The following is a 19,788-nucleotide window of genomic DNA, read 5'->3' as shown; positions in this document are numbered from 1 at the left end:
GAGCAAGGAAAATTTCACAATAGCTTATCTGGAAATATGTAACCATGGACTAGTTAAAAACAAATCATATATGACAAGCTTTATTTTACTTCTGAGACACTGCAGGTTGGAAAGATCATGTAGATGATCAAGCCCCACCTTCCTGTAGTATGCAGGAATTTCCCTTCTGTATTTCTCAGGTGTTTTGTCCTCACCTGCTTATATTTTAAAGTTGAAGCTTCATCATCTGACCTCGGCAATTTATTCCATGTTTTAACTCTTTTTAACAAACTTTCTCCTCATGTGAAGTCTCATTGTTTTTCTTGTAAGCAATTTCATACTATTACTTCCAGGTTTGCCTTCCTGTGCTGACTTTAACAGTTCCCATTTCCCTTTATTGCGGACACTCAAGTCATTTGCAAATAGTTAACACATTCTTTCTTGACCGCTCTGTTCCAGGCTATATACGTATATATTTAATGATCCCAGTCTATCCTCATACCTTGTGATGTTTCCTCCTACCTTTTGTCATCTTGGTAGTACCTTCAATTTATTATCCTTTTCGTACTAAAGTGCCTAAAATGATACACAGTATTGCACGTGCTGATGTAGTAAGGATGAATAAAGCAGGAGTATTGCCTCTCTGCACCTTGAAGAGATAATGACTTATTCACCCCAACCTAGTATTATATTGGATTTTATTTTCTAACCGTGAACTCCTCTATCTGGCTAAGAATAGCATTAGAGGTCAATAAACCTTTCTTTCCATTTTCTGTGGACATTTAGAATTATTTTATATTTAGAATCATTTTGTCACAAAAGTATAATCTTTTTTTTATTTAAGTGAAAACTCATTTTTATTAGTTTGTCCTTACAGTTCCTACAATGCTTTTGCATTTTTCTATGCCACCTCTAGTTTTGACCACCATTCCCTATTCTCTACTTTGTCTTCCAGGTCTTTTATAAAGATATTAAACAAAATGGGACCGAATTCCGATCCCTGGACCCCACTGGAAATCTCTCCCCAACTAGACGGACTACCAATTACGATTACTCTCTGTATACGGTTAGATAGCCAGTTTTTGATCCATTTTAATTGTATTTCTGTCCAAGACATCTTGTGTTGGCTCCCATCCCCTGTGATACTGTATCAAGTGCTTTTCTGAAATCCCAGCATAATGTCCCCTGCATTCCCTTCATCTACTAATTTTGCAGTCATATCAAAATAGACTATGAAATTGGTCTGGCAGGATTTGTTCTTAACCCATGTTTAGCCTCAGGATGCTTTTGCTTCTAGATTATTATAATTTTGTTCCCTGTTTGCTTCATTACTTTGCAAAGGATGGATGTGAAGTTTTAAGGGTTGAAATAAAAATGGTACCATGTTGACACACTTCCATCTTCTGGGACCTCAAGGTCTCCACAGCTTATATAGATATTAGCTGATGATTATTACCTCAGTACCCAGGTATCCCCCAGAATTCTGGAGTGTAGGTCTGCTTCCCATTAGACTTGCAGGTTCTTCAAGCAACTTTTTGCTCAGTTCTATCTCTTTTAAGTTGTGGATTTATTCTTGCATTGTTGAGCCTAGTAATGTTGTCTTTGTTGTTGTTAAATAGGGTTACTAAATGCATTAGTTCTACCATCTTCCATCATTCTCACTGATTTCCTGACTGCTTAGCAGAATTTTCATTCTGGATTTGTTTTATCCTTGATATAGCTTCTAGCTCTGTCCCCATTAGTAAGCAATATTTTCTACCATCTCTGCTTCTCTTCCTTCTCCCATGCAGGACATGTAATCCTGACTGGATACCTCTTGACTTTCTATTTCCAATATAGCTTCTTTTTAGCCCTGAATTTATCCAAGCAGCCTACGGTTCGCCATGCTGAGCTTCCATCATTATGTCCTTCGGAATTGTCAATATTTTCTCGACAAATATTCTCATTAGTACTCCATCCCACTTGACTCAGGCTAACTCTTTTAGTGGCTTCTCTGGAGGTATAACAAACCTTGAACCTTGAAATGGCAGTAATAATGATTAACTAGCAAAACTCCCTCATTGCAACATGATGATTTAATGGATGTTATAGATGGCACAGTGAAGCATATAGTAAACATGCTGGGCTAATTGCAGGTCTGGTCTGTGCCCTTTTCTTCCATAAACTAGTGTTCAAGGGCCTTGTGTGGCTTCCCTCCCCATTCTGAACTCTAAGGTACAGATGAAAGAGTCCCTAAGCTTATTTCTACCGGCTTAGGTTAGAAACTTCCCCAAGGCACAAATCTCTATTTGCCCTTGGACTGAGGTATGCTGCCACCATTAAGTGATTTAACAAAGAACCAGGGGAAAGGACCACTTGGAGTTCCTCTTCCCCCAGCAATCCCCCCAAGCCCTTACACCCCCTTTCCTGGGGAGGCTTGAGAATAATATCCTAACCAATTGGTTACAAAATGATCAAAGACCCAACCCCTGGGTCTTGGAACCATGGAAAAATCAGTCAGGTTCTTAAAAGAAAGATTTTATTTAAAAAAAAAAAAAAAAGGTAAAAATCATCTCTGTAAAATCAGGATGGAAAATACATTACAGGGTATTCAGTTTCAAAACACAGAGGATTCCCCTCTGGGCAAAACCTTAAAGTTACAGAAAACAGGAATAAACCTCCCTCTTAGCACAGGGAAAATTCACAAGCAAAACAAAAGATAAACTAATCTGCCTTGCCTGGCTTACCTATACGGGTTGTAATATTGGAGACTTGGATTAGGATGGGCTGGAGAAGATGGATTTCTGTCTGGCCCCTCTCAGTCCCAAGAGAGAACGGCCACAGAAACAAAGAACCCAAAACAAACCCTCTTCTCCCCATCCCCCCCACCCCCCCACCGACTTGAAAGTATCTCTTGTCCCCATTGGTTCCTTTTGGTCAGGTGCCAACCATGTTATTTGAACTTCTTAACCCCTTACAGGTAAGGATGAATTTTAGGCTACCCTTATGGTTATGACAGGCCTTGTCAGTAGAAATTTTGCCTGGGGGAGACTGTGGTGGTGGAAAGCACTGTGAAGTACCTTTCACCAGCAGGGTGGGGAAATGCTACCTCAAAACTGTGAGGCACCACAGGCTAGGAAGAGGGGTATGGGCAGTGCAGCAGGGGGGTATATTAGCACAGAGTATTTCTGCTACAGCTTTCACAAAGGGACTCTCTTATTTAACAGAAAGCTAATGCTGACAGTTTGGATGGAGCACTGAAATAAAACAGTGTTTTTCTTAACTTCCCAAGGAGTGACTGTACCTTCCTCACCAGGGTACTACTTGATGCTGGCAGGTACATTGTGTATGTCTCTGAAGCCAGCCCCATATGTGTTTATGCAGTCACTTTACCTCAGTATTTGGTGCTATACCTTTTCTATTGCATAAACACAGTTCACTCATACTTCACTTAGTCATTTTCTAAATTCAAATATTTTTTCTTTGCAGTCACAATGTTTTTGTTTATTAACATGCTGAAGGGTCCGACATAGTCCCATGTAATAATGTTGGCAGTCCTTTGTACATTTAGCCACATTATTTCAAGCAAAAATTGTAAAATTTTATTGAAGAACCCTGCTTTTTTAAAATCAACATTTTGCTACTTCAACTCAGAATAATAATTTTAGTTTTTCAGTGTTCAAAACACTTTTTGGACAATGTGATGTGTTACCAACTGTGCTGTTTCACCGTTTATACAATTTATTTATATGTAAAGCCCAGATAGTCCCAAAATATCTGAAGCACAGAGATGTTTTAACTGAAACAGGTTGTGTATCTACAACATGTGATGACTTAAGGCACACAAATACTTATACTTTACTATACTCAAGGGCCTGTTTTATCTTAATGTGAACGTTAATACAGTAATTTCCCCCCTTGAAGTCTAACACCAAGCCTTTTAATATATATATTATTAAACATTTTATAACACCATTTAAATTGATTCTTTCAGTAGGAAGATTATATAAATGTGAGCTGACTGCTAACATCTCTGTTAAGAAAAGAGATTTTGTCTGGACACAACAGCTTTTTTAAATGTACTGTGGGATATTTTAGAACAATTAATGATTCTTTATTCAGTAGCTTCTGTTCTATAAGTGACTAAAGTCAGAGTGACTGATAGTTACAGTATATTACTGTTACCCAATGCCATGTGACAATCTAGTAGAATCATCAAAGGAAAGATGACATTCTGCCAGAAAATGGGGTAGGAGAAATTGATTCTGGAAATGTTGAAACCCATAATACAATATTCGGATGGAACCACATCTTTTTAGATTTTAGTTACAGTAGAAATGTTGCCTCTTTAAGGCCAACTGTGGAGCTTAGGGAGGCAAAGGGATTTTGAGAAACTGTTTCACCAGCTGAGCAAATCAGAGCCACCATAGTTTGGCTGGGGAATAAGACACATATCCCTAGCGTGCACACCCTTGTGCAACCATGTTAGGGCTTACCGGACCATGGGTCTGGATGTGAGAGAAGAGGGGAAAGCAGGGGATGCACACTCACTACTCTCCCTGCCAAATAGGTAGGTAGGGAGGGTTTGGAGAGTAGCATCGCAAGGCTGCACGCCGACTTGCACACACAGGCTCTCAGATTTGAACTAGCACAAGGAGGAGAGTATGGTTTACATGGTGTAGAGCTGGATATGCTAGTGTTTTACCATCTGAGGGTTTGCTGGAAAAATCTCTGACTGTCTGTTTATGCCAGATTTCCAGCCCCGTCACACCACCAGAACAGCATAGAATGGGCTAGAGTGGGGGTCAGGATCTTGCCATAAGTATTAAAATGGAATAACTATACTCCAAGGTTATTAAGCACAGAGATGAGAGAAATAAGGTGGAAGCAGGTTTTACTTTAGATGAAGGGAGACTGTAGTGAGGAGGAATGGAGAATGGCAAGGGCATTTAATATCTGCTATATCACACATGCCCTTTTGTCCTGTGCTTTTGGGGGCATTGAGCACTAACAATACTCTGCTAAATTTTCAACTAAAACATTTTTTACTACTGTAGAAAGATGAGTGTATTTTGTTTTTGTTTTGTTTACACTACTACTAAAACTGTATTGGGAGTTATTCTTGATGCTGAGCCTGAGGCTGCCCTCCTTGCTGAATCAGATTATGGGATCTGTCATAAAAATGGACAGTGACAATAAAAGCACCATAAACAGAAAAGCCCAGTATTGACCCCACATCTTTCATCCTTAATTTGCCATTCACACATCACAGAAGAACACTTGAAAACCAAATTTAAAAAAAAAGTAAACCCTCTGCCCCGTTCGCATTATTTAGGAGTTTGATCTGAATGCAATTTGAGAAAGTTCCAATCTTAGCTTGTGGCCTTTTATAGAAGTGATCAGAAGGTGACTTATCTCTAAAATCCATAGTGATATTCCAACTGACATCAGAATAAAGGTCAAGTCAGACATGTGGGGTTTTCTGTCCGGGGCTGTGATCCTCCCAATGCCATCTTTAATTCATTTAAGAACAGTGTGCAGACACTCTACTTGTTTAAGGCACATCAGGCTACTTACATCATCGAAGAACCTGTCATCCAACACTGACCCTAAATTAAGAAACTAGCCCGTATAATTCTTATGCATTTCATATTTGTATTTCAGATTTTGTTACAGCAGACACAACTATGCCAAACAAAACGCTAATACAGTCAAGTGTAAGAACTTTTGGCATATCAAGCTTATTGCAAATAAAACATAGGGGGACCTCTGCCTAGTTACAATAGGGAAGTGACTGTAAACCACACTGCTAGATTCTGCCTGGTCTTACTAAAGACTTCAGCCTTGTGACCTTGAACAAGTCATTTGCACCTCTTTAAAATCAATATAGTAAACCTACCTTTCAGGGTACTGTGCATAAGAATGTTGAGGTTATTGGCTGAAGCAAGGACCATTAATATTATCATCATAAAGATGTACAAGAATACCACATGCGAACTTCTTATCCTCGTGACTCAGTGATGTCTGAAACCTTTAGAAAATCTGATTTTTTGATAAATTTGTTTTGAGTATTTTTAAGGTTTTTATTATTATTTTAATTGAGAGAGAGAAATATATTTCAAGGAATCCAAAATTCAGGTCATGCGCATTAGGATAACTGGGATTTACCTATACGTAGTTTTGATGAGAGAGAGATTTGACATTTTTGAGTCCATCTTTTGCAAGTTTTCCCCACCAAATAACTATGTATTTTGAGTGTCTTGTGCTCTTGTAAAAGATACAAAAGCAGTTTAACACCTTGTCTATATTTTTGTAAGTTCTACTAGACAGAGGCAGTTAACTCCTCAACACTGTTTGAGAAACAAAATTGCTGTCTCGGATCTCAGTCCTGAGTGATTTCCCTTATTTTCAAAATAGTGGAAATGATTGCTACCTTGCCTTCAGGAGTGTTGTAAGCAAGACACAAGAAGTAATTCTTCCCCTCTACTCTGCACTGATTAAGCCTCAACTGGAGTCCTGTGTCCAGTTCTGGGCACCATGTGTCAGGAAACGTGGACAATTTGGAGAAAGCCCAGCAAAGAGCAACAAAAATTATTAGAAGTCTAGAAAACATGACCTATGAGGAAAGATTTTTAAAAATGGGTTTGTTTAGTCTGGAGAAGAGAAGGCTGAGAGGGGACATGATGATCGTTCTTCTTCAAGTGATGGCTCATGTCCATTCAACTTAGGTGTGTGTGCTCGCCACATGCACCCGTGCCGGAAGTTTTTCCCTCAGCAGTATCCCTCCAGCTCCCTGGAGTGGCGTACACATGCTGCGGTATATAGGGCGCCCTGGTTCCCTCACCATCAGTTCCTTCTTGCCACCAGTGACGGTGCTGGAACTGTTGCTGCTTCAGCTAGTGCTGTAGCTGCTCGTCTGTACAAGCTAGTTATCTCCTGTATTATATTGTATATAGTTTTCTTAGTGTTTATAAATCCTTTAGCTATAGTTAGGGACTTTGTAGGTCCCGAATGGGACTTTGCCTCAGGATGGGGCATGCCCCGATCCCCAGGCTTTCAGCCCTGTGATTGCTGCAAGAGGCCTATGCTCGTTAGTGATCCACACAGCAGTTGTTTGCATTGCTTGGGCAAAGGACATAGTAGTGAGAAGTGCAAAATTTGAAAGTCCTTCAAGCCAAGGACTAAGAAGGAGCACAATATTCATTTAAGAGCTCTCCTTATGGAGTCGGCACCAGAGCAACGCTCCAACTTGGCGCCGAGTACCGTGACTTCAGTACGCAGTGCCCCACCAAGACCGCCCACCGGCCAGCACCAGTCCCCATCCATAGCTCTGATGAAGAAGCCCAAGAAAGCAGGATGAGGCCGGCCTCCAACGTCCCGCAAGGGAAAGGATAATACTGGGTCTGAACAAGGTCCCGTGCCGGGCAACTCTTCACCCACGCCTGGATCTCGGGCCCAAGCTCTGTTGGAGCGATGTAGCCCAACCCACACCTTGGATAGCGGCAGAGTCCTCCATCAGCTCCGGGTGCCGTCCACGCTGGAGGCCCTGCAGGCGGCGGAGGAGATCATGTCCCTCCCGGTGCCGCCCATACCAGTTCCCGCAGTCACAGGGTAAATCCGCATTCAAACTGCTTCGGTCCCCACCTCAGCAACACCATTCCCCGTAACTGCCACACATCTGACTGCAATAGGCAGATGCAGCTCAGCCCCATTTGGTCCCTGACCTTGGGCATGGGCAGAGAGGCTTGAGGTGCAGCTAGCCAGTCACTGGGCACAGACCTTTGGAGGCACGCTCCCCCCAGCAGGAGTACCGGTCCTAGCACACAGTATCTCCGAGACCACAGTACTGCTCCAGGGACCTCTGAGGGGTACTATTTGGGATTCACCTAAGTTGAATGGATATGAGCAATCATTCAAAGAAGAACAGGAAGAAAAGACAGTTACATCTTGAAGAACACCAGTTACGGAAAAGGTGTTGCTCTTATTGCTCATGACCATTCCACAACCGCCCTCCTTCCCCATTGTTGGAGTTTCCAGAAAGAAGGAACTGAGGGTGGGGAGAACCGGCAGCGCCCCTTATACCACACCACTCTAGGGGGCGCCAGAGCCAGTCCTCTATGGATACTGCTGAGGGAAAAACTTCCGGCACCGGTGCATGTGGCAAGCACATACACCTAAGTTGAATGGACATGAACAACACATCTCGAAGAACTCCAGTTATGGAAAAGGTAACTCTTTTTTTTCAAGTACACAAAAGGTTACAAGGAGGAGGGAAAAAATTGTTCTCCTTAATAATGATAGGACAAGCAGCAATGGGCTTAAACTGGAGCCTGAGCAGTTTAGGTAGGACATTAGAAAAAACTTCCTACCTGTCAGGGTAGTTAAACACTAGAATAAATTGCCTGGGGCAGCTGTGGAATGTCCATCATTGGAGACTTTTTATGGGCAGGTTAGACAAACGCCTGTCAGGGATGTTCTAGATAATATTTAGTCTTGCTGTGAGTGCAGGGAACTAGACTAGATGTTCTATCGAGGTCCCTTCCAGTCCTACAATTCTATGATTTTCAGTAGTGGAAAGTACTGATTCTCAGGAGGGCCTTAATATGCACTCACATTGCAATATTCCATGTTGACCTATTCTGCATGTGTATTATTATTATTTATTATTTGTATTATTGTAACATCTAGGTCTTCCAGTCAGGGCCAGATTTCCAGTTAGGCACAGTAGGCACGTACCTAGGGGCGCCAGCATTCCAGAGGCGCCTAAAAGTTAAAAGTGGGTTAAAGTTTCATTTTTTACAGAAAACATGAAAGTCAGCTGTAGGCCAGGGGGGCGCTGAAGATGTTGTTGTGCCTATGGGCACGTAAGCTGTAAATCCGGCAGACCCCGTTGTGCTAGGCACTGTACAAACACAGAACAAAAAGACAGTCCTTGCTCCAAAGTGGTATTATATTAAATGGGAGGGGGTAAAAAAAACAACCCTGTGCTATAAAGGTTAAATTCACCCAGAAGCTTAAAGTTTCCAGACATTCTTTTGGGAACTGCTGCACTTTTAAATGTTGGCTCACACAGAATTCTTTAAATGGACAGGAAAAAAAAATGGAAGCAGGTTCCCAAATGAGAGTCGCCAGGCAAGAGTGAGAGTAGGCTGAAAAGTTGGGTTTTTTAAACTCTTTATATTATTTCTTTTATTTCTTACTTCCCAGTTTTAAATATATTATCGTGAAATCAGTCTGAAACAGGACAAACAGCTACATTAATGCAGCATTAAGGTTACCCGTTATATTGAAACACAAAGGGCCAGATCATCCTCGGTCTCTCCTCAGTCCCCACCACCTGCCTTGAAAAGTCACTGGATGTGACTTTTTTTCACTGAAGTGGCTGAAATGTCCATAGGGATTTCTTCAAGGAGATTACCTTGCAACATGCAGTCAGAATGGAGGCAGAGGGAATGTGCTTTACCTTCCTCTCTCCCAGTAAATATGGCGGGGCCTACTCTCAAACCTGATGGGTCCAGAGTCCCTCCACATAAAGGCCCTCTACTCCCATGCTGGCTCTGATCCCAAAATGGGCTTCAGTTCCCTAACTGCCAGAGACTTCACAGCCAAGGCTACCTTCAGTCTCCCCTGGGGGAAACTACAGAAAAGCTACTTTTCCAGGTAAAATTGTTTCACTCACCCTCTGACCACTCCCTCCTCCATTATCTCAGGTTCCTGCAGGGCTAGAAACAGAATTACCTTTGGAAATGGGAGAATTTTCCTTGCTTCTTGCTACATAAAGTTCTGAGTTATCAGACAATAAAGGTGTAGAACTTTTAAACTAAAAAAAAAATACTTTAGGTCATTTTTAGAGGCAGCATGGCTCCCTCTGAGCCCTATAGACTGGGACTCATGGTAACTTAAGCACATGGCTTTACAGCAAGAGGGCTACAAAAGAAAATTCCAAAAGCCAAACAATTTAAAAAACATTTGTAAAATAGGTTTTTGTACCATATGACATATGCCAAATATATAGTGTGGTGTGGCATAACAATTTTATCAGCACTCATTTGGGATGACCTGAATAACCCAGGTGTTTTCCAGATGCAAATTGAAAATATTGATACCCCTGTACATAATAATTGAGGGTGACAGTTGTCTAATAAACTGTTAGTCATTTTACACTTTTTTCCAAGACACAAAAATTTTGTTTGTTTTTTCTGGGATTAAACCCAATATGTTCTTAAAATACCTGGAGTGAAGATGTTGCTATAGAATCCTACGTTACACGTGCTCTGTGTGTGTGTGTGTGCACGCATGCAAATGTTTTCAATACACTGTCATTTATAGATATACAATATATAAATGCACCTACACACAAGCTGGTAAATAAACAGAAGAAAATATCCACCAAAAAAATTTTTTCCCACCCTATTTTTTGTTGATAATTTGCATTTTCTGGAATTTGCAGAGTGGCTATATACATTAGTGTGTGTGTTATAACTAATCTGAACATAAAAAAATTCAAATTTCCAACTGAAAATGGGGCAAAACAGTGTGTTCCCTTTCTTTACCTACTTTAGAATGAGTGTATGTATAAATCTAAATATATAATGTACTTGGATATTTTTGACATCCATGCAGAATTTTACTTGGAAAAAAGCCTAAAATGCCTCTATTTCTTCTGCAACAGAAACTCTCATTCTGTTCTTGTCGTGCATATTTCCCCCAAACATGCCCTAAAACTAGAATATCAAGGTACAGGTAAGCCACACATTATGTTCTAATTCTAACAAATTAAATGATAGAGGAGCTTTTCTAATTACTTTACAACAGAGCACTGCTAATTTTAATGATACCAAACGATCAGTGAAGCCCACAGCCAGTTTTTCTGACCTTGAAATTACTCCTTTATTCATTTTCTTTCATTTTTGTTTACAAAGACATTTCAGCTCCTTTGTTGTGAAGATAACCTTCAAAAATATAAACATTTTCCTGTGGCTAGAAATTTGCAAATAATTCTCCATAATAATCATGAATGAAATTCTGGTCCTGCTGGAGTCAAGAGAAATTTCACCCCATTTCTTATTCATAGTCTTTGCCACTGCTTCTTAAGGCCAGTGACACCTGTTCCTCCCTTAAGCTTTGAGTTGGGCGTCAAAGAATCATAATTCTGACACACTCCAAAATCCTGAAGTTTAACCTGCATCCAAGCAACTATGTCGTATGAAGATGAATGGAACATGCCATGCAATCTTCTCTCCAGTTTCTTATCTTCCAAGTTGTGATTAAACATCCCCGTGTGCCTGAGTGCTTGCCCCTTAAGGCTTCATATATTTGACTTGACTTCATGTAGGAAAAGTAGTTTGTCTGCATTTTACAGCAGTTTGTTTTGAGAATGGGCTAGATATGCCAAAACTTATTAGCATTATGTTGACTGTCTAGCTTGTGTATCAAAAACACAACTATTTCCAAATGATGGCGTAAGATCTTTGTGTCTATCTTTTCAAATTGCTACCACCAGTTGTGATAACAATCCAGTATTTCCAGCATATTTGGTTTTTCAGGAAACATTCAAAGAGCTGCAATAGAGGATTTCAGTTATAAATGTTTGGAGATAAGCCATTTGGCGCTCTTTCTGTAGTGGCTTTTGGTGCATGCTCCTCATGTTGAGGTACTTCATAAGCTTAATTAATAGTAGGATCCCACTCGTGTAGACCCTACTGAGAGGAAGTCTGTGAGAGTTCTGCCTTATGTACAAAAATCATTTCAATATGCAAGAAAAAAACAAATATCTTTAAGATACTGAAAACATACATGATACATTTTTGCACATGCTTCCTGTTCCTCAGCTTGTTTCTGTCTTAGTTAAGTCATAAGCCTCACAGCTAATCATCATCTGAAATGTTTCTCACTCCCTCCTCCCCAGGCTTATATTGTCAATTAGACTTCATTTTTTTTTAAAGGAAATAAATTTTTTGCTCTTAAATTATTGTCTAGGGTAATGTTGTATTCAATTAATCTGACACTTAAAAATGAACTGCAAAGATTTCCCTCACAACAAAAGCATTTTTGTATGATCCTCCCAAAAGGTAGACCTATGTAAATGTGATTCAAATAAGATGTGTGATGATCTCCCAAAAAGAGTGAGAATGACCGCACCGCACCGCACCTGAAGCGGAGGCAGGGAACATTGTCTGGGCTTGCTGAAGGAAGGCAGCGGCGCTTTTATGCGGCGGTAGGGAGGAGGTCAGAAACTGCTGCAAAAGGTGATCAGTGGTCAGGTTTGTGGTGCTGACTCACTCCTCAGGAATCTGAGATCAGAAGGCCCTGGGTGTTGGAAGCCCTTTTTCCACACAGCAGGCAAGGTAGCAGCCGCCCTCCCTCCCCGAGAGATGGGTAATATCAGGTTGAGTTAGGACATACTGTGGGCATTGTGCTAGTCGCTCCTTTTTAGGGGGGCTGGGAAGGAAATTTTCCCTCACCGCCAGATCGGCTTCGGTGGAGTGAGGTTTTTCGCCTTCCCCACAGTGGGTGTCAGGAAGAAGAAAAGGTGGTAGGCTATATGTCACAACTTAATTTGTAAGTGTGGGGCAGATGTCCAGTGCAGGTACTCTATAGGGAAGGCATCCAGTGACTAGATGAATGGCCTAGTAAAGGACTTAAAATCCCTTTTCTTCACTACGTCCTAAATTTCTCAACATTTTTATAGTTCTGCTAAAAATTTTCATTATTTTGAAATTTTAAAATTTTCAGTCAGCTTTACTCAAAAGCTTCCTTATATATTACTTCAGATAAAGGTTTGTTTCCTTCCCTCCCCCAGCACACAAAAAAGTGTCCCATTTAAAAAAAAATTTGATAGTTCAGACAGGTCCAATTTTAAACTTCAGAACCTTCAGATTAGTTTCCAATCGGGAAAAAAAATGTCTATGCTGTATGCACATTTGAGAAAATTTGGTTCACAGGTTTTTTTGTTTGCTTTAAGCTACAACCAATACAGGTTAAAATGAAATTTTTTTTCCACTTCAATTATGGTGGTTTGTGATGTCAAATTTTTACAGATATCCCATTTTCTCTGCACTCAGATTTCTTAAAGAGGTGGTGATTGCCCTTAAATACGATCAATGAAGTTCTAATAACATTTTTCAAATGCATACTTTTTCTTTTTTTTTTAGGTTTCTGAATTGCAGTGTAGCTTAAACAATGTGTATTTGGTAATAATAGGTATTTAACTTGCCAAATATCATTACAGAGATTTTTAAAAAGGACTGTTTGGTGTGTGTGTGTGTGTGTATGTGTAAGCTTATTCCTTTGAGATAGCTGAAATACATTCACTATTGTTTTCCTATATGTCCGTTCATTCCTGTGTTGTCTTACCTGCTTTGCCTTGTAAAATTCCTTCCTTCTCCTAATGAATCTTTCTTCCTTCACCTGAGGATTCATAATACCTAACAACTATTGCACACATTACTACTGTAGATTAGGGGGTGAAGGGTAATATTTTAAGCCCCGATTCAGGAAAGCACTTAAGTCTATGCTTAACTTTAATAATGTGCTTAAGACCCCTTAAAATTATGCATCTGCTTCAGTGCTGTCCTGAATTGGGATGGTTTCCTGATTCAGAGATTTAGTTGCAGGTTACAGTCACCTAAAGCTGCTATATGGAAATGGAGATTGAACACACAATTTAAAGGTTTTGTTTATATGCCTAGTCCCTCCCATTCTGCTAGGGGATAAGGTAGGGCTAAACTTTCCCTGGCTAAAAGTAGGGAGGGAGAAATTGTATCTATATAGACTGCTCCTCATCCTTCTCTCCACTGGATGGTTCAGGTGCCTGTGTCTATTTACTCCTGGAAATAGATAAGGATAACTGGTATTACAAAATGGCTGCTGTAAACTAGAGTCTAGGGACCAAGACTGGATATAAGGATACCAAGAATCACATCTCTGGCCTTTTCCAACAGTGTCCTCCACATTGTAAGCCATGGAGCAAATTCAACTTCTGATTCAAAACCCTTTGAAATTAATGAGTCTTTCCATTGACTTCAGTGGGCTTTGGCTCAAACCCTGAGGGAACATAGAGTCAGGTCTGGAATGTAGATGTTGTGTGGAAATGTGAAATTATGGAGTTTGCTGAGTTTTCTTTTTTTAACCCCCATTGGTGAAATTAGGCCCCTGGGAATTTTGGTGCAAGTAATTAGAGATGCGTAAAGCTCAGCAGTCTTGGTTCACATGTTTTTTTCAGTTTATTTTCAAAGTTTCCTATCTGTTTTCCTATCAGTGTGAGTTAAACCCCATTGATTTACTTTGAGTTTTAGGGTTTAGATAAACCCAAGAACCTGAAGGAAATCACTACTGACTCTGCAGAGTTTTGTTGAATTTCCATCTTGCCCTAAAATCTAACAAAATCACCTGAAATCATAACTCAGCCCATGTTTGCTCACATCTCACCTCAGGTTAACTGCAAAGTCTGTGAACTTCTCACTTTTCAAGTTGTTACAAAATCTGAACCCAGGAGAGCTTTGCCTATTGTCAGGTTTCTTTCTGAACAGTTGCTATAGTTCTGAAAGTAAAGCTCGCTTTCTTCTATGGGGACACAAACACCCATGTGCATATTTAGTGGCACAGGTCCATATTTGGAGATTTTGAAATATTGACATGCATTTTGAAGTGCATATACAGTTAGTTTTAGAAGCACATTTACCACTCCAGAACAACTACATATAGTTTGGCTGCCATTTGTAAACCATTAAATTTTTTTGAATATTTTCTAGAGTGAAATTAGACAAATAAACTTCTGAACAAATTAGGTAATTTTGCTTTTCCTGTCCTGGCAGAGTGGACCAATTTGGCTATGGCAAATTTGGCAGGGCATACCCTTACCTAATGAAATTGTACATAATTTCTATGCATTTCTCACCTATGTTCTTGTTTCACTCAGATTTCACTGAAATACCAGCCATCATATCTATCTTATACATTTCTTCTGTGCCACCCTGTCTTTAAAATGAACAATCCGTATCTGCAAGTATCTATACTATATAGATTAAAGAAGAATTTTGTTTGAATACCAGAAAGTAAAGATGTCAATGATATTATGTGTTTTGAATGGCTAAGTTATCCATTACAGGGATAAATAAATGTTGAATACAGCAGGAGATAATACTCCAAAACCAAGTTACTGATTCCCTACCAGCATCTAGAGAGAAGAGTGATTGATTGTGGAAGTGAATCCTCCTAAATTTATATACCCATGAGAATGAATGTAGAAGTTGTACATTTAAGATATTTTACATTGGATAATTAATAAGTGTAACAGGAATTCCTTTAGATAGCCATCATTTTGGAGTTTCTGTGTAGCAGGGAGAACATACAATGATAACATTTAAACACTCTCTTCTCTGTGTATTTCTTTTGTTTGGGAGGCCATCAGAAAAGATCAGTAACCTTCTTATAGGGCTCCAGGGTCATTTTTTCTCAGCTCGACCTAGACCTACTATGAATACCATTTATGCCATTTATTTTGCCATCCTCTTTATTAGACTGGTGATGAAAACTCCTGCATGTGTGCTGTGCTCTAGGCACCACTTTTCCACTTCTGAATTCACCTTTTATTTCCATAGTTCTTACTGCTACTTTTTTCATCATCTTCCCATCCTCCTTTCTTCCCTCCCTCCTCCCTTGGGAATTTCTCCGTTATGTTTGAACTCTGTTCACCATAAGGAGTCCTGTTGTATGGTTGAACAATCATTCAGCACCAAAAGATTTTTTTTAACCTTCTGCTACCACCTTTGAAACCACTTGTATGCCCACTTCCCCCAAAAATAATTTCTATGATTCTTTTCATATCATCATATCTTCCTGGGTCAGAATGACCAGTCAGAAAAAATGCATTTACGTCACTAATTTGTTACCTACAGTGGCAGGGCCAAGGCAGTAATAGCACCTCTAAAGCCAGAATATACTTATGCTGGCTGTTGGCTTAGAGGGCCCTGTACCTTTAATTAAAAATGCATATCCTATTAATACCCTATAGTGCATTAATTTTTACTGAAAGATAACAGCTACCTTATCTCTAAGGAAACTGGTCTTGATTTTATTAACTTACAGGACAGAAGAATAATTGGCACATATCATTGTCCAGAAATGTATTCAACAAAGGTATCTTTCATTGTTTTTTAAATGTTTTTATCCTTAGAGACTTAAAATTGAGGTCCTGACCATTTATGGTCATTTAAAGATCCCATGGCACTTTTTGTAGGAGTAGGCGCCGCAACCCCAAGCCTCCTGGCCAAATTTCAATTTGTGTAATTATGTTCTGCTTATTTGACCTTCCCACCACCACCCACCCACCCCATAGTTTCAATTGGCTACAGCATTCTTCATTTCCTGTATTAAAATAAAGTGTGTTGTTCTGCACTGATAGACAGTCACCACATTTCACCTGACAGGTGATTGCATTTCACTGGCTTGTGAAGTGATTCTTCTTTCTAAAGTTTGTAAAGCGCTTTGGGATCGTGCTGTGTACAGTAAACATGATTCATTATCATTCTATCTCAAACATCTATGTAGTAACAAATGTACCTGTACATTTTATTTAGGGCTGGGCGAACCTGGTAAATTCAAATGACATTCCTCACTCAAATCTCACAGTGAACCTTTTTTGAGGATCAAAAGTTAAGTTTATATTTTTTATTATTTTTCATTTTCACATCCCTCTGTGCTTCCTGGATTGGAAGTGAAAGATCTGAAATACTGGGAAAATTACTATTCTTGTGAGATGTTCAAAAAATGTTCCAGGTGTGGGAAGGTCAGATTAGTTCTGGATACTCATGCGAACTTTTGTGTGCTTATCTGAGCATTCAGCCATTTGGAGGTTCGCCCAACACTAATTTAATGTGTTCGAGGTTACTTCTGTTTTTCTTCAGAAAAGTTGTTGAGGTTTTGCAAAACCTCTTTTCCAGCTGTCATGGTAGACAAACGTGATATGTGCAGAAGAAGACACCTATCCCCAGAGACTAGTTTAGAATTTTAAATAAATAAAGGTTCTAAAACAAAATATATTCTTGCAACTACTTCCTTTCTGTTTAGTGATACTAAATGCAGCAGCTTGCTGTGCTGCCACATTTGCTAGGTGCAGGCTAACATTTCAGTGATCTTAATGACATATCAACAGCAGCCATACAAGACACAGTGCAAAAGAAATAAATAGTTAAGTGGAGAAAAGTTCTTAGCTGTTTACTGTAGCATGTCTAGTTCCAAGTCTATTTGACTATAATAAAACTTGTATTTGTATTTTCATACAAAGTATATTCTATAATGTTCTTTAAAGAACACCTTGTGGGCTGATATCAGTGCAGCCAGAGGGTAGATAAACTGTTCAGATTCAGTTCAGTCTCAAAGAACTTCAGCTGTGGCCAAATTTGTTTAAACCAAAGTCATTCCTATGGTAGATTCTTATAAATGTACAGCTGTCTATCTTCCTTTTTAAGCCAAAGTAACCCAAGGCCTGACCTTTGTTAAACCTCTTGGGTGAAATCCTGGCCCTATTGGGGTGAATGACAAATCTCCCATTGACTTCAGTAGGGTCAGATTTTCACCCCTCATATCTGGATTAGACAATATGGAAAATGAAACTTTCAAAAGGGCTTGTAACTCGTCATTTTTCCTAATTAATTATCTAGTATTTGCTGTTAGTTAACCTCAGTATTTCCATAATTCAAAATATTTCTTGTGATAACTACATGGGGAATTGTAGGGAAAAGTACAAAGATTTAGGTAAGCTTATATATTTATTTTTTTAAAAAATGGAAAAGTTTTAAGGGCCACTGTTGCATTCCAGATTTACACTAGAGTAGAATTTAGTCCCGTATCTTTGAATGCCCTGACTTTTGTGTATTCAGGCTTTTAATCATAACATTGCATTAATACTTTTTTCACTGAATACTTTTTTCATTGAATTGCCTTGTTTGAGTTATTAATTTTTTTTTAAAAAAGTTAGTTACCACATATTGAAACAAATGTGCAATTAAATTTAATGTGATTACACTCTGAAATAAATGCATTTTTTTTCTTGCCTCTAAAATTCAGCCCTGTGCTGTTGCCAGTGCTCTGGTCTGATGAGATGACCCAACATGCACTGTGCTTATGAAGATCATGAGCACTGGAGAGTGGAGACTGCCTATAGGTATAATATAGAGCATGTCCATATTTTCTCTCCCAGTCGCCAGTGGTTGTGTTAGAATTTCAAGATTTCTTATGTGATCTTCTTACAAAACTGCTGAGTATCTTGAGGGAGCAAATCATGTTTGCTTTATCCTCATAGGCATGCTCCAGCATTCATGTATAGCACCACTGAATTCACCTCTGTCGTGCACATTTGGAGGTTTTGTCAAAGCAGAGGCTGCATTTCATGTTAAAAGAAAAACCAAAACCAAAAAACTCCTAGCACTATATTAAACCCAGATATGTGTGCACAAGGGCAGTACCATACTTTTTCAAGATGCATGGAGGTTTGTGCTAGACATGTGAGATTAGGATGTGGCCACTGACGCTGGGTCATAACTGTGTATGGCCTCTGCTCTTAAAATCTGGGATCCAGCAAATATTATCTGTTCAGACATACAGGACAGGCCTTATTACTATTACCATTTACAAAGGAATGACAGTAAAAACTGTAATGGTTGTATTTAAAGGACAGGAGTAGAAGTTTTTTCGATATATAGGAATCAAGTGGATTGGTATTGTTAGGTCCAACCTTTGTCAATGTGATCTCAGTTTACAACTGATTGGGCTTTTCGTTCCCCCATGCTAAAGCTGCCTTCTTATATCTTGCAGATGGATCCACATGAAAACATTTTGTTGAGCACACTTGAAATTAAAAATGAGATGGCTGCCTCCGAGGCTGTTATGGGGCTTGGGGACCCTAGAAGCACTATGCTGGCCTACGATACTTCAAGCATCCAGTACCGGAAAGCTGGCTTGCCCAGACACAGCTTTGGACGCAATGCCCTGGAGCGACATGTGGCACAAAAGAAAAGTAGGCTACGGAGACGTGCCTCTCAACTGAAAATTAACATCCCTGACTTGACTGATGTAAATGCCATAGATCGATGGTCACGCATATTCTTCCCTGTTGTTTTTTCCTTCTTCAATATTGTCTATTGGCTTTACTATGTGAACTAAAAAACAAAGCCACACAGAAAGCAAGAACTGGATTTCTCTCCAAATTGGTTGTACAGCCAAAAGTGGGACTTAGAAAAATTCTATTCAGGACAAAAGTTACTTTAAAACACCTTAGTTGCTGGCCCACTCTACGGTCTGTTTTATAATGTTTCAGTTGCTTCTGCTAAGTCATAAACACATTCTTAGTTACAGTAGAAACATGTTCCCCCTTTTAAAAATGTGGGTGTATATGAAGAGTGAAAGCAAAATTCCATTCAATCATTTTTTTTCAACACTCATATATATGAGTTTAAAAACTTAAACTATAAAAAAAGGAAATTTGGGAGACAGGTTTGAGTTTTAACAGCAGAATGTGTCATTTCTTTGAAATTGCACATCGAGTACATATGCATCTATACTTGATTAAAGAGTGTACTAAGATGCTATCATGCTTATGAAACATACACTTATCTTCTAAATGTGTAAACTCAAACAAGTAGTGCCTATCATCTCACCTTCATGATGATGATGGTCAAAGATTTCTGAGCAGTAGTCAGGTAATTGCTAATTTTTATTGAAAGACTAAATCTTTGACTGATATTATGAGCAGGTTAGGAGTTTGTACAGAAACTTAAGCAAGTAATACTAGTTTTGTTTTGGATTTTAAAGAGTTGGCATAAGGTCATG

The 19,788-nt window shown here is 39.4% G+C and overlaps 1 protein-coding gene across 2 annotated transcripts in view; it reads left to right on the top strand.

Annotated features, from left to right (window-relative positions):
- GABRB2 (gamma-aminobutyric acid type A receptor subunit beta2) overlaps positions 1–19,122 on the top strand; it is a 237,426-nt gene extending 218,304 nt beyond the window's left edge. The window contains exons 9-10 of one of the 2 annotated variants that reach the window (XM_077824076.1): positions 935–1,045; positions 18,775–19,122. In XM_077824076.1, the coding sequence (XP_077680202.1) occupies positions 935–1,045; positions 18,775–19,122 (459 nt within the window). The remainder of the gene's footprint in view (positions 1–934; positions 1,046–18,774) is intronic. The other variant, XM_077824077.1, reaches the window with a different exon arrangement.
- The last annotated feature ends 666 nt before the right edge of the window (positions 19,123–19,788 follow it).

The sequence above is a fragment of the Eretmochelys imbricata genome, chromosome 8 (assembly GCF_965152235.1).
Source record: "Eretmochelys imbricata isolate rEreImb1 chromosome 8, rEreImb1.hap1, whole genome shotgun sequence".
NCBI lineage: Eukaryota > Metazoa > Chordata > Testudines > Cheloniidae > Eretmochelys > Eretmochelys imbricata.
Note: the sequence above shows the minus strand (reverse complement) of the source record. Positions and strands in the feature narration are given on the sequence as shown.